The 15,447-nt window shown below is 43.1% G+C and overlaps 2 protein-coding genes across 5 annotated transcripts in view; one reads left to right on the plus strand and one right to left on the minus strand.

Annotated features, from left to right (window-relative positions):
- The window catches only part of dlgap2a (discs, large (Drosophila) homolog-associated protein 2a), a 191,942-nt gene extending 187,610 nt beyond the window's left edge, over window positions 1-4,332 (minus strand). For 2 of the 4 annotated variants that reach the window (XM_030443627.1, XM_030443626.1), the window contains exon 1: window positions 4,156-4,332. In XM_030443627.1, coding sequence (XP_030299487.1) covers window positions 4,156-4,173 — 18 coding nt within the window. In that variant the 5' untranslated portion in view covers window positions 4,174-4,332. The remainder of the gene's footprint in view (window positions 1-4,155) is intronic. The other 2 variants (XM_030443629.1, XM_030443628.1) reach the window with 1 other exon arrangement.
- Window positions 4,333-4,714: 382 nt separating this feature from the next.
- Window positions 4,715-13,667, plus strand: erich1 (glutamate rich 1). Its single transcript, XM_030443635.1, has 6 exons — window positions 4,715-5,053; window positions 5,834-5,974; window positions 6,183-6,329; window positions 9,644-10,021; window positions 11,728-11,922; window positions 13,423-13,667. Exons 1-6 carry the CDS (start codon window positions 5,035-5,037, stop codon window positions 13,521-13,523), a joined length of 981 nt encoding a protein of 326 aa, XP_030299495.1. The 5' UTR covers window positions 4,715-5,034; the 3' UTR covers window positions 13,524-13,667.
- The last annotated feature ends 1,780 nt before the right edge of the window (window positions 13,668-15,447 follow it).

The raw sequence follows: 15,447 nt of genomic DNA on the forward strand, positions 1-15,447 counted from the left end.
GACATAAAAAGAGAGGAAATACGGGGACAGAGGGGCAGAGGAAGAAAGAAACTGAATAAGATGTACGCACATGACTAAATTAGGTGATACAAAGCAGTGGTGGATGTACATTTACTCAAGCACACTATTTTTGAAAACAATTTTTGCTTTCTACTTCTACTCAGAGGGAGATATTGCACTTTTAAATCCAATACATTTATTTGACACTTTAGTTGCTCTTATCTTTCCGAATTAAGATGCATACATAAAAAGCTCATGAGGCCCTTTTAATATATTTTGTTTTGATATTTATATTTACATTTAGGGCATTTGGCAGACGCTTTTGTCTGACGCGACTTACAGTAATTCATATATACATTTGTACACTGATGGCGGTGGCTGCCATGCAAGATGCCGACCAGCACATCAGGAGCAGTTTGGGGTTCAGTATCTTGCCCAACGGACACTTCGACATGCAGACCAGGCAAAATCGAACCAGCGACCTTCTTCTAACAAGACGCTGGCTCTACTCCCTGAGCCACAGCTGCATGAAAGTGCACAATATGAATTAAACTACACATAAGTATTAGCAGTAGTTCAAGTACAGCTGAAATGAGTAGTCGTTTGACATCAAATTAAATGTTGCTACTTTTGTAGTCTATGACGTCGTTTTTTATGTAATTAAAAAAACATTTCATGGTTTATGGTTTATGACTATTCCCTTTAATGATTTTGATCATTTGAATGCATATTTGATAATAGCTGGGTATGAACTACTACTTGGTCAATAAGCATTATGAAGGTGTCACTTTGGACTCTGGGCTGTTGTGATGGTATTTCTCACTATTTGCTGAATCTCTACAAACCGAACAATCGATTGATTAATAAAGAAAATAATAGGCATATGAATCCATATCAGAATCATCATTAGTTGCGTATTAATGCAAAGTAAATGTTTTAATAAAAATCCTGTTTTTACAGTAATGGATGAGTTATAGTACTCTAATGTGAAAATACAGTAGTATAAAAGTTACAAGAGACCTCTTTTTGCATTCAGTACTTTAACTAAGTACATTTTCCTGATTATATATATTTTTTATTGTGATTAAATGTATAAAATATAAAACAAAATGATACTTTTATGTATTTTTATACTAGGGCTGCAATGGCTCCAAAGCAATTCTTATCGGGTTCTGCGATCGTCAAAGTGACATTGGCACTGACAGGCTGGGGTTGTTAGCGTGTAAGTGTGTGACAACATTATTAAACAATACATATGGAGAGAGACCCTTTTGTTAAATAATAAGATCCTCTCTGTCACCAGAAAAACAAATCCCACTCAAGGAGAAATCTTGCTTTGAAAGAGATTACCTCGAGGGACTGCCAGCAAGAATTTATTTCCCAAGTCATTACTGACTGTTTAATTGATTTGACAATCTAGATGAGTCAACAACTGTCACAAATCACTTCCTGAGATTTCAAAGCGAGACTTCTCCTTGAACAAGACTCGTCTTTCTGGTTCAAAAAAGAAACTTATGATTTCACGATGTGTCTTTCAGTTTGTTTCTGTAATGTTGTCAGACACTTCAACCTCAGCCTGTCGGTGGTAAAAACAAGCAGTTTTAGTGGATGTAACTTCGGATGGAGTTGCCCAAATGGATTGCTTTGCAGCCACTGCCAAACTTTAGGTAATTATTAAATCACACACCAAAACATTTGAGGCCAAAGTTCCAAAATACCGGAAATCCTCTTCTTCTTCAGGGTTTTACTTGTAACAGAGTATTTTTACAGTGTTTTACTTACGTGAGGACTCTGAACACTCCATCCACCACTTAGAGAAAATATTAAAGTGAGAGAGAAGAGGAACGAGAAGAATGGGACATGAACGGAGCTAAAACATCTGCCACAGTGAGTGGATGAATAAGAAAAGAGCCTACTGAATGTTTCAGCACTGACTTTTAGTCTACATTCACCACCGCTGCTCTCCCCCTGCAGACCGGAATGACATCACCGCACGCATAAATGTAGCGCTTCAAGTTTTCTGTGCATCTTCAAACAGATTATGAGAGCGTTATCGTGTCACTGCCAAGTAGGCAAAGTCCACACAAGCCTCCCATTGACGACTCTTTGCGAGACGATTTGCGTGGGAATGAGTGCGTATGTGTGTGTGTGCGTGTGCGCGTGCTTGTGCGTGCAAGCAGCTCGACAGCAGCGTCGGAAAACATCCTGAGACAAGCTACCTTCAACTTGAAAGTGCCTCTGAGGGGGAAATAGTGTCAGTTTCCAATTAGGTTTTTTTGTCTTTTATTCTTTGTACGCTGAGTGGTGGCTTTCAATTAAGCTCTTTTTAAGCGGAGGAACTGCCTGGTAGGGTAAGTAATGATTTCTTCATCTTGTATGAATCATCAGGCTTTCATTGAAGGAAGAAGGTGAAAGGTGGCCCCCCCCCTCCGAAGCCGCTAAGTGACAAGTAATTTATTTTTCCGTCACATAAGGACTTATGGAGGTGACATGAATTTCTCACTTGCCACCTGCCACCTGTCCACCCACAGGTTCCCTCTCTTCTAAGTGCAGCTGGCTACATGTGCATACATATTGCACGGGCACATCCAGGCAATGTACACACACACAGATACTGTCAATTACCCTACTTATTGATTATTTACTCCTGACTCCGTGCCACCACTACCACTGCTCTATAGCACTTCTTGCCCACCTGCATAATGAATTAACATGGCACGCTTCCTCAGATCTGAAATAAAGCATGCTTGTTACTGTGGCAGAAAATGCAGTTTCCATGTATGAACGGTGAAAATCCCCATCACTTACTCAACAAGTCTCACCCCAGCAGCCGCGTGTCATTGAAGAAAGGCTTGGCCGACCGCTGCTGTCTAAAAATAAAGGCTTTTTGGATTATTGTGCAAGGTGGAAGTGAAGCATTGAGGAGTATCTCGGTAAAAAGTTCTAGCCGCCAGGGCAACCGGCAATAACTCCATTCAGCTTCTAAAGCATTGCAATGAATATCGTCCCCTATTTTTAGCACCTCTGTGATTATGATGTCTGACTACGTGAGTGCTGGCAGCCAGCATTTTGTCACTCAGTGTGTGCTGAGCACCGTGTATTTGCTGCGGATTCGGCATTCTATACACTTTGCCTTTTTTTTTTTTTTTTTTTTGCCGCTCAATTACGGGGATCTGTTGGAGCAGAGGCATTAATACTCGCAACTGCTCTGAATCTTAAACAATGCGGTGTGTCAGCGTACAAGTGACAACGATGACAAGCTTTTCACACACACACACAAACACAGGCTGTTAACTATCTCTAATCTCGCAAGCATCCTCAGCAACAATAGAGGGTGATTCCTACACCAGTAATAATCACCCATTCACAGGAGTCTCACTGCTTGATTCAACAAAAGGCTTGCGGGAACTGTGCATATGCTGTTCAACGCCTTGTTCACCGCACAGGTCTCAGTAGTTCCTTGATTCTGACTGAACCCGCAACTCCTCCAGTGCCTTCTTTTGTAAAGCTGCATGGAGCTCCACTCTCATTCAGGATTGCCAGCGCTGGGCTTGGGCTCTGTCAGACACAGTCAGTGAAGCTCGTCCACCCACAGAGACTACAGTCGGCATGGTACGTACAGTATTACGTGACAAGTGCACAACAGGAGGAGTCTGGGGGAAAGATCAAACCTGACACGCCGACCATTTGAGAAGTTAACCTTGAACTAAGGGGGCTTTTTTCTGCCTGAAATGCTCCTCACCCGAGCCTCATCCTCCTCGGGGAAGAATGTAAGTGCAGCAACCACATCAGAGGAGGCAGATCAGAGTGGTGAGCAAAATTCATGTGCATGCAAAAGTGATGCAACATGCATATTTTATTCACTGTAACACCTTGCTACATTTAAACAAACTTGAATTTTGGCCCTGAACTGAATTGAAAAATGAAATGGAGGGGTTATACAATGTTATCATGCTAAAAGTCTGCTCATCTTACACAATTAAGAAAACCCTGCAACCAAACTGCCCTGACACACACCCATTTTCCACTGATGCACACGTCTTCACATTCACTACAAGGTGATAAAATACTATGTTTGAATCCTGCACATGTCATATGGTAGGAGTTAAAAATGTGTGCTCAAAGATTACAAGAGGAGAGATGTAGGGGATTTACCTTCTTCAGAGCTGACATTCTAGGTGGATCCTCCTTCTGCAAAGCTCGTTCACATGCTGAGGTCCCAAGCCAAGTTTGGAGGGTGCGCAAATCCTAACTCAACCCGGTGCTGATGCTGAGCCATGAGGTGCCTGTTTAGCATTCCCGTCTCGCCTCCACCCCGTCCTACAGCTGGCTCGCTGTGCGCACGCCCCGAACCGCTGTCGTTACCGGCTTCAGACACATGGGGAGCTCTAAGTCTGAAGCTTTGCACTCATCAGACTTCATGCAAGAAAAGTCTGTCACTTAAACTCATTTAAAAGAGTCTCATTTCAAACCTATAATTCATATAAACTTAAATTGTCTGTCTTTTGGATCCAATACACAGTCACTGTGTAGCCCCCAACCCTCCCCAAAACAACTTAAGTTTAAAAAGAACGAGGCTGCTCTATTTGCCGATTTAAAGAATGGATTCAACTGAGCAAAACAATATATAGATGCACGATATACGGGGTATATGTTGTTTGTGATAACTGAAGAATCAATGAATTCCCGTTAATGTGAATAGGATCCGGCACACAACTGGAACAAGAGACTTCCTCCTGTGCAGTCAGCCCTACCATCTGTAAGCTGGTGCCTAAGGGGGAGAGGGTGTAGCTGCAGGAGACCGAGCGATAATGTACTTTTTGAAGAAGCATTGGAGTGGCATTACACGACACACAGCTTGTGTATTTCACGCGTGTGTGCTGGCTTAACCTTTGCTGCGAGCGGGTTTATTTTGAACGCTTAGCAGGCTGCGTGGCTAACTAAGCTAGCTCGCTAGCATAGCAGCCGTTAGCCACATGTTGCGTTTAGGTGTCCTTCCGCTTTGCTTCGACTCAGACAACTATATATGTTGATATGGCACGGAGGAAAGACGGTGAGCACTGCCGGTGTCGTGGAGAGCACAATATATGTTCGTATATGGTCAAATTCAAAGCGGTTTCATTGCGACTGGCAAGCTAACATAGCTAGCGGGCTAAGTCTCGCGTTAGGTGGATATGTTGTAAACAAATGCACGTGCTTCACCGTCAAACGGTAATGTCATCTAGAGGCAGTTGTAACGTCAATATCAGGTCTTGCCGAACGTATGCATGACTTTTGGCAACGTACTGTAACGTAACGAGTGGAGAAGTGTTTGGGGTGCAGTGCTAGTGCTATTACTAGTAACGTTATATATTTTAGTTTTTTAGTGCCCACAACATGCTCATGATTCATAATCCAGCACCTTGTTGAAGTCGGTTTGTTAAACTGGTTTTTTCTATGACCTCACCCTTTGTTATTGTTTGGAAACGCATATGAGATGCATAACTTGGTGTATAAATTAAAGGAGAAGTTCACCCAAAATGTCAAATCCAGTCATTATCTACTCACACCCATGCTGACGGAAAGTTTCTTGCGCTCCACAGCTAAAGTCAGAGTAGATAATAACTGATTTACTTTTTTTGGTGACATTATCCTTTAATCCCACTCCATGCTTCTAGAGAGGAAGCCTACAATTGCATTAATAAATTGATTGGTTTTAGCATGACGTTAAGGTTATGTTTCCTTAAAAACTAAGAAAAAGTCTGACATTTTACAATGCACAGTGGCTCTGGACTGGTGAACAAGTAGTTTTAATGTTTTCATGATTGTTTTTGACCCATGTCTTGTCACTTAGTATTTCAGTCCAAGGTTCTGCAGAGGCTCTACCCTGCAGCTCCCAAATCAGAGACGAAGCCCAGCCCACCACGCACTGTAGAGGCCCTGGCCAAACAAAACTATAGGAAAAGGAAAACCTTTGGACAGAACGCTGCCGCTGGTACGATGACGTTAAGCTCACCCGTGACATTTAATGCTTGCAAAAGTACAATATTTTGTGAAAGGTCTTTCTTTTTTTTGTACTTTTCCTTTTGATCCTCTTCCCTTATTTCACACATTAGCACAACATCATACACATTTAAACGCTCACCCCGCTGCTCTCACCATCAGGGTTCATCGCCTTCTTTTATTTGCACTGTCTGTCTCAGGAGATGCAGGAAAGACGCAGAGCGCCACCGATCCGGGCAGGCGGATGTACACGGTCCTACCTCCTCCCGCAGACTACAAGACCGATTCAGAGAAATCCGTCACACTCGCTCAGCTAGAAAGCATAAATAGTGCTGAGGACCCAGCTGGTAAGACGACCATAATCAACATTTATGTACTTCCGATGTGCACCATAAAGCTCGCTGAGATTTACGGCGGGGTGTTTCTCCGGGGAAGGCGCTCTCTATTATTAAAGTCACTCTTCTGGATTGTCTCTGCCACACCACGAGCTCAGGGAAACAAATAGTGATATCAGTTGTGTGTCTGAACTGAAGAGAAGTTGAATGCAGTGCAGATGGTGTTTGAGGATGGTAGATTTTCACTTTCACTCGTATTGTGTGTGTAGTTTGTCAGAGTAAACTTTTCCAGCTTATCTACAAAGTGCTTACCCCCTCATTGGTGCAATTTTTTTTTTTTAAGCCGAATTGTGAGCTGACATTAATGCCAGGCTGAAATTGTTTGTTTTTGTTTTTAGAGTTTTATGGCAGTTGGATTCAAAGATAAGTCACACACGCTGCACCTGATATGCATAATTGAAAGTCTGTTTATTTTGTATGCGCTTTTCTCTTGTCGTAAACCGGCGGAGCAATCAGACTGTAATAACAACCCTGGCTCATTGCATGCGTCTCTGCACTCATCGTCCCTGCTACAGACCTCCATCCACCTGACAGGCCTCTGCTTCACCTCGGTGAAATAAGAGTGATTTGCTGGCTGAGACAGTGTGGCGTCTAAAGGTGCCCACTGGAATGAACGATGAGGTTCATTTTGATTAATTGTACTCCTCAGCCCAGCAGCGCCTTAATTGAATCACATTTCTGATTTAGGGGCCAGTGAGCCTTGATGGAAATCGTAATCTAAAGTCCCATTTAAGGTCAGCTTGGGTTGAGATTTTAATAATAATAAAATCCATCAAATATAATGTTATAGAGACAGTGCAACAATAACTGCAGTGATATAGTAATGTAGAGTAAATGAGGCAACCGCTATTCTTGTCTTGAATTACCACATCCATCTCCACCCTGTGTTTACACTGTTATGTGCAGCCTGAGCTGACAGTGTTAGATAATGAGATGTGGAAACGTAAGTCGTCTAAAAGCCTCCTCCATAATTGATGTGCTTTTGTCAGTTGGTTCAAGAATGGGCTTTTTTTTAACCAGGGGAAACCCCCTTTCTGCACAACCAGAGTGTCCGCCACTGTACCTAAGACATCATATCTGCACCCTTTGTTCAGTGTTTTTCTTTAAGGGGTGAAAATGTTAGTTGAAAATGTTAGAAAAAAATACTAAAATTGGTAACAGAATGTGAAAAAAATAGCAGTTTTGAAATTTTGATGTCCATAGAATGTATTGTGTTGCAGAGATTTTTACTGAAGTTGGCATATGGACCAGCTAGGCTCGGCCCCTCGTGGTAAATAAAAAAAAAAATTCCTATTAGCAGTGTAAACACTAACACTTCCCTGGTCCCCGACATCCCAGTTCCCAAGGAACCTAAAAAAGAAGCAAGGGTCATAATGTCAGCAAATCTTGCTTTGGTGCTAGACTGTGGTGTCAGCTGTATTGAAGTCTGTGGGAGATGCCTGGAGAGACACATTTCAACCCCAACATATTAAGATCGTATCACTCGACAGAATGAAAGAACACACTTTAGAGAGTAGGTTAAAAACTACTTTTTATCCCCAAAAAGATTGACAGGGCTATTAATATACTGATCAAACGGGACAGGTTTGACTGATTTCCGCTGATGAGACTGCAATCACACTGCGAACAGGAGCCCGTCTCCACACACAGTCGAGGAGCGAACAACGTGTCGATCAAAAAAATCTGTTGTTAACCTACTCTCTGAAGTGCATTATTTAATGTTCTGGAGGCATTTCTCCATCAGAAGTCATACGACCTAGATATGCTGGGTTTTAGTGTCTTTCTCCATTCATCTCCCGTAGACTTGAATACAGCTGTCACCACAGCCTGGCACCACAGTAGGATTCGGTGACGTACTGACCCTTTCTTTTTAAGTACATAGCTGAATTTGACAGGTGGCCAGTTCTTGCATATTGCACCTTTTCAACTCAATTCCATTTCTTGATACCTTCTGTGTGACGGATGATGCTATTAAAGAAGTGCATTTAGGCTTGGAAGAATCTCCTTCCCTGTATGCTGAGTAACACATTGCTGTACGATTCTTTGGTTTATTTTTAATCTACCAGAAAAGAACAGAATTAATTAAAAAAAACACCATAAATATTGCATATTTGTACAAGCTCTGAAAAAGCCCCGGTGCTCTCATCCGCCTGCAGCAAATGGGAGGGTGCTGCCCAGATGGTCTATGAGACGAGTCATAAAAAAGACAGCAGCGTTGACAGCAATGAATTCGAGTTCATTTTCGCCTGAGAGACGAGTCCTGTAAGTGACTTTAGTTTGTCATCGCCACGGTCCCTGGTGAAGCGAAATTGAACAGTTGTTCCTCTTGAATTGCCTTTCAGCATTGGTCGACGTCGTCGCTCTGCCACTTCCTCAGCTGCATTATGTTCTGGCTGCTGGCCAGTTCACTGCTCAGTAGTTGTGAATGGGTCACTAAGAATTCGAAAGGGTGCTGGCTTTCTTTGACCTCTCAGCATGTCTTGAGCTGTTAAGGAGAGGAACTGTGTGACGAGGCGGAGAGGAAGCCGCTCAGCGTGAGGAAGAGATTTAACACTCGGGAGGATTTATTTCTACCGAGGAACCAAATGGCAGGGCTAAAACAGCAATGCAGGAGCCCTTATTGTGATCTCCATAAGGAAGGAAGAATGTGATCTATAAAAAGCTGATGTTAAGCCTGAGTGCTGGGCCCCTTCATCTTTCATCAGAGTGCTCGGTTCATAACAAAGGGAATTGTCAGAAGCGGCATGGAAGGTGTAGATTTCATGATCATTACAGAGAAGGAATTCGATATGATACTGGAAATGTCTACCACTCATGTCAAGAGGCTCCACATAACATCACATGTACAGTATGCTGATTTTACCGTGTGAGTTTCCACCTGTAACCTGTAATCTACAGTTTTTCGCATGTAAGGCCAAGATTCAGCCAAGTCCTTTTTCAATCAGTAACCACACAGGCTGATTAGGATGCAATCAGCCAAAGCGACGAAGCATCCAATTAGTGGAATCAGCTGGAGCAGTGATTGGCTGGAGGGAAACCCGCAATCTCTCAACCTCTTAGACATTAGTGGACATCCCTGGGACTCGGCTCTTTACTGGTCTGTAGGTGTTTTCTCCTCATCCAGATTGCAGGTGAAACCCACCCATCTCCGATATAGCTCACAGTTCTGATTCAGGCAGATTTTCCTTAGAGGCACTCATGCAGACTGTGATGGATCAACAAATGTTTTGAAACTAATCAAGGGTTCACAATCTCGTGTCCCACAGAGCAGAGCGCCGGTGGTAGCGATCAAGAGCGAGAAGAGGAACACAAACGAAAAAGGAGGAGAAAGAAAAAGAAACCACCCCTCCATCAAGGCTGCGGGAACGATGGAGCAGCTCCGGAGAGCGAGGGTCAGAGTGGAACGGCTGTAGATGAGGGAGGAGTGCGCATTAGCAGGAACAAGAAGAGGAAGCTGAAGAAGAAGAGGCACAAAGACAAGCTGCTCTCCATGGGCATGATGCCCCGGGCCACTGCCCTGGAGTTCACTTACAAAAAAGAAGTGGAGGAAGCTGAGAAGGAGAAGGAGGTGGAGGATAACGAGACGAGAGCTGCAGAAGTGTCAGACTTCCTCAGGACAACAATGGAAATCTATAAGTCAGATTGTAAGTATTGAGCAGAGAGGTGCGTGCCTTTTTGGATCAGCTGGTTCAGCTCTACTCTGCTCTAAATCTTGTAGCATTTCTACACTCTGTGCTCATTTTAATGTGAATATTTGGAAAACTAACACTCTGCCAGGGGATTGTTTGATTTTGATTCTTTTTGCTTTCTCTGATGCGCAAAGCTGGTGTCTTTCAGAGATGAAGTTTGCAAACACACAATTAAATTCTGCCAAATGCTGATACATGGTGATTAAAACCGTTGAACAGAAGTCACCGCACATCTGCGCTTCTTTTGAACCATGATGTGACAGTGCTTGCAGGAAGTAAACAAATAGTCAAAAACACAGCATCAGTAATTGGGTGAAAGTATGAAAGCTAAAATCAGCAGGGATTTTAGTTTGTACTAAATTGATAAACTTCTTTGTCGGAGTGCTGGATGCTAACTTACTTATTTAACAGTAATTTCAAAGGAAACCGAGCCAAGAAAGCCCGCTATTACAGAAGTCACAGTTTCAGTCATTATGTAAGTTAAAATCATGTTACTATAAGGATTATTTTGCAGCAGACTGGCAGTCCAAAATTTCGGCTTGCGGAAAAGCGTCCGCACTCTTCCGTTACTGAGTTTTTAATCAAGGCTTTGAACTCACTCAAAGAAACTAGTTCATTAAGCCGCGGGGTGTGCTGAACATTAGGCCATGACCAGCGTTCAAAATAAGAGAAAAGCTCCTCTGTACCTGGCAGAGCAGCCTTGTAAATGAGCGAGATTAATACTAAATGGCGAGACATGCACAGATAGAGTGATGCACCCAGTCTGGCTCTGTAAATGAAAAGTAAACGAGTGATGTTTTCTCTATTGTGATGACACAGCCTAGACAGTGGTTTGTAGTAGAGGCGATGTTTATAAAAGCAGAAATAAAACTTTAAAAAGATGTGTTATTAGATTTGTATATTATTAGATATTTGGTGCAATTTATAGAGGTGTGTGTGTGTGTGTTGTTTTGTCAGCTTCGCTAAAGTTAGATTACACTCCTCTCCACGGTTGCCAGGTCTGTGTGACAAAATCAGCCCGATACCAGAACTCAAAATATGCTCTTTTATAACCATAAAGTGCTTTAAAAGTTGTTCAACAGTTGTTTCACTTTGCTCCTTAATTGGCCTTACTTAAGTTGATACAGTATATTATTGTTATTAAAACATGTAGCTTTGTGAACATGTTGTAGGCCATTAGACTGATACATAAACTAACCTCATATATTGTCTTTTTGATTTCTCGTCACTTGTCTCTCTCCCCTCCTGCCTAGAAAACATGAATGTGATGTCATTACCATATGACTGTAGTTAAGGCCATACCTTATTTCAACTTACAATGTTGCATCACTGTATTTTAATCATACCCCTCATAGTAAATACATGTATGAATTAGCTATATATTTACTGTTTCACAACTTCAACTGACACACATTATGAAGGTCAACCAGGTGTTATATTTTCTCCTTTTTTGCGATCCTGCTAAAGGCTTGTCGGAAAAAATAGGTCTACCTAACCAGCGTACAAAAACTTCAGCCCACGGCAATTCCACAAAAGTAGCCTAGCTGTGCAGCAAAAGCACAGACGTGGCATCCCTGCTCCCCTCTAACGTTTGGAACTGAATAATGATGTTGATGCCTTTAATCAGCAGACCCACCCTAACTTCTTTTGTGCTCCTCCAGCCTCGTTGCATGCAGACGAGCCATCTCTCCTGTCGGGGACACTGGACGACCTTCTGAGCAGCATGGCAAGCGGACGCAAGCCCCCCTCTGTCCTGGAGCAGCTCTATAGTCTCAAGGCCTTCGTGCAACAGAAAGAGACAGACGAGCTGGAAAAAGCTCTGCAGGAGCTCTATAACACCTCTCTTATGTCGGCAGGTCAGTGACACTTCGTACATTGGACACAAAAAAATGATGGCATCTTTGTTTCTCCCTGTTTGTGACATGCTTTCATGCCCATCCCTGTCCACACTGGCCTCCTCTTGCTGGGACCTGTCCCTGCAGGTTACTACATGCCTCCGTCTGTCCCGGCTTGCCTCATACTCTATGTGCTCCTACATCGATCGTTATTGTTCACCTGAATCTACCTGCCCTTACTTGCCCTCATGCGCCCTTACCTGTACGCACCTGCAATCCTACTGCCAGTCTTGTCCATATGACAAGTCAGACACGGGTGACCTGCGCTATGAGTAAACTAACATGTTTCAACTTGCTCATCTTGCCAGCAGCCGAAACGTCTCGTGGGTCCCATCCCATCCCCCCCAACATGTTTTCACATGTGCATGTTTGTGTTTGTGCATTTCCATGGTTGGTTAGCTGGCTGCATAATAGGATCAGCAGGGACTTTGCTGCCGTCACGCAGACAAGTGTATGTGTTTGGGAGAGGGAGAGGGTGGAGAGAGCAGCCAGGAGATTCAGGCCACGGCCATATGAGTGGCCACAAAGTGACCCGCGTCTTCGCCTGTCCCGGTCGCCAGGACAACACCGTGTCAAAAACAGTTTGCTAACACACGAGCAGGGGCTACAATAAAGGCTGCTTTAGTTGTGCCCATCCTCTCCTTGCACCTGCGCCACCTCTGCCTGAAAGCTTTTTCTAGCCCCCCCTCCACCCACCTTGTTCCGTCTGAGTCATGCTTCGATTCACTGTTTGTAAACGCTGCTGTTTTTTCGAGTGCAACTCCGTCAGCAGGTTACGTCAGCAGAATTCCTCTTGAATGAATCTTTCCAGTTCCAGACTCATCGTTGATGCATCACATGTATAGCATAACATTAACATCACAATGTGACAATTTTAACATGATTGAATATTTTTGATTTCCATGTTAAAGCAGCATTCATATATATATATATATATTTTTTTTTTTATGCGACCCACATTCAGCACTGTGCAGAAGCTAATCCGCGTGCTTTTTAAAATTCTTTAAGTGAGTTCACTAAATCTCTCCCCACTGTATCACTCTGCCCTTGCAGTGGCAATCAATTGAGCGCAGGAGCGGGTCTAAAGCGGATTTCTTTTCAGAATATTTTACTGCACCCTGGAGTTCCTCTTCTGAATGACATCGGCTTGACTGCTCCACTTTATGCTGTCTATTTTACGTTCTGCATAGATTCACTAAAGAGAATTCTGACTTTTCAAGAATAAGCATAAGAAAGACGCCTTCTCGGTTTGGAGTCAGTTGTGTTAAATTAAATATGGACACGCAGAGAGGAGGGAAGTAGACTAGAGATTTTGATATATTATGCTTAAAACACAACAGCAAATCAGTCTCTTAGGTGAAAACACTGACTGTTCCTCTGGTATTGTGTTGTCAGCAGCGGTCTCGGCTGTAACTGAAATGTTGCTCTCTCTCTCTCTCTCTCTCTCTCTCCGTGTTTTAGAGGAAACCACAGCCGTCGTTTCGCTGTTCCAATACTGGATCACAGACATTCTTCCCATGCAGGGAGACAAGAAGACAGGGCTTTCTACAACGCACCCATGAGACTGTCAGTCAGGCTGAGACAGAGACTCGACCAAAGGATTATTTCTCCTGTGCTCCAGCGCTTTAGACAAAAAAGTTATTGATATGCTCACAATGTTGTAAAATATATTTTTTTTATTATTAAATATGTTTCCTTTCGATCTACGCCTTCTGTTCTCATTGTCATGCCTTAAGAAAACAAAGCCAGTTAATCCTGAGCTAGGCAAATCCTTCCGCCTACCACGAGTCAGCCTTACACCGTCATTATCGACCAAGTTTTTACGTACCTCCCTGTTCGTTCGAGTTTTATGTAGTTTCGAATTGATAAAATATTTAATTGGTATTAACGTAAGACCCGTCCTCCTCATCTGAACCCCTAATTGCTGGAGAAGGCAAATGTCAGCTCTGCCGAAAGCTCCACTGTTGTTCGCAGATGTTATGACATTTAAATCCAGCCAGTTAACCTAATAGCTCCTCAATTATCTACAGCACACTCCCCACAAATCAATTTCTGACCAAGTTGCTATTCCACAGCCCTTTTTCAAACTTGCTGTTTCACCCAATACAATTGGATTTAGTTAATAGTCTTCAGGGATGTTATACTGATCGTACTAATGGTGTCTCAGCAGATAATCGCTATGTGGTTGATTTAATAAAGACCAATTGCCAGTTTCATTATATAATCCCAATTTGTTGCCCTTATCTAACTAACGCTCAATATAGCGACACAGTTTGTTGTCGGTGGAATTTAGGAACCGGTACCACCCAAGGAGTCAGTAGCTTAACCTCCAGCAAAACAATACCTGTCTACAGCTGAGGTCAGCTATTCTAGTACATTTACCCATCGCTCAACGCCAGGGAGCAAGTTCAAGAGAAGGGCAGGGAATTATCTCGGCTGGATAGCGTCGTCGTGATGGCCCGAGCGAGAGCTGTCTGCCATGTACTGGCTCGAGAGGAGCCGTTGTCTCTCCAGAGCTGGGATGCACCACTGGTTATACTTAACACTGTAACACACAGCTCTGAGCGCATGTGTGTGAGTACGGTATGATAGTGGTGGACAATTAACATGAGGGCCACCATCTGTGGTCTCTAGTCAGGGATGGATGCACCAGGTGCTGTGTGTGATGGGAGCTCATGGGCTCATTCTGCAGACATCAGCCAGAGGAGAGAATAAGGGTAAAATTCACATTGCCTGACACGATCATAGTTAAAAAAAAAAAAAAGGTGATCATTCTTAAATTTTGTGCATATTTTTAGCCATGCGAGTGGTGCGATGATGAGACTGTAGTGATGTATGTCTGTTGTTCTATCCACAACTTTGGTCCAGACAGAAATACCTCAACAGCTGTTACAGCTGCTGCAAGTGATATATTATTATCATTTAAATAAGTGTTTAATAGCTCTATATTTGAACAGTAATAACATTTATAGGCGGTTTGGTCTTTAACCCATGTCTGTCATGCACATGATGCAAAACACAAGAGACATTTTCTGGTATCCCTGCCCATCAGGACTGAGAACTCCAGAGAGAGTGCAGAGTCCCCCTGTTTGCTTCTATGTCTGGCGATTACTCAGATGGCGCTGCTCGTTAATGTGGTGAGGTAGAGAGGGGATTGCTAACTGCAAAATGGACAGGAAGTTAGCTAAAACGACCACACACTTACAGCAGCATGAAATAGATTTGCCCGAAACTTGGTACAACTGACTGACTTTGATGATCACCTAACAATCCTTCCAGGAGTTCAGCTTTGAAAAGAAATATCTCGATAGGCCCTTTTCACGGCAGACAATCTGAGCAAGAACAGTACAGGTGGAATTTATAATATTTATGATGGCTCGGTATCTCTTTCAGGAGTTGGCAGGGACCAAAAACAGAGCTAAAAGAGAGTCAATGTAGGACCAGTGACCCAACACCATCCAAATGAGTGATAAATTTGCTCTGTAA

This window comes from Sparus aurata, chromosome 16 (assembly GCF_900880675.1).
Source record: "Sparus aurata chromosome 16, fSpaAur1.1, whole genome shotgun sequence".
NCBI lineage: Eukaryota > Metazoa > Chordata > Actinopteri > Spariformes > Sparidae > Sparus > Sparus aurata.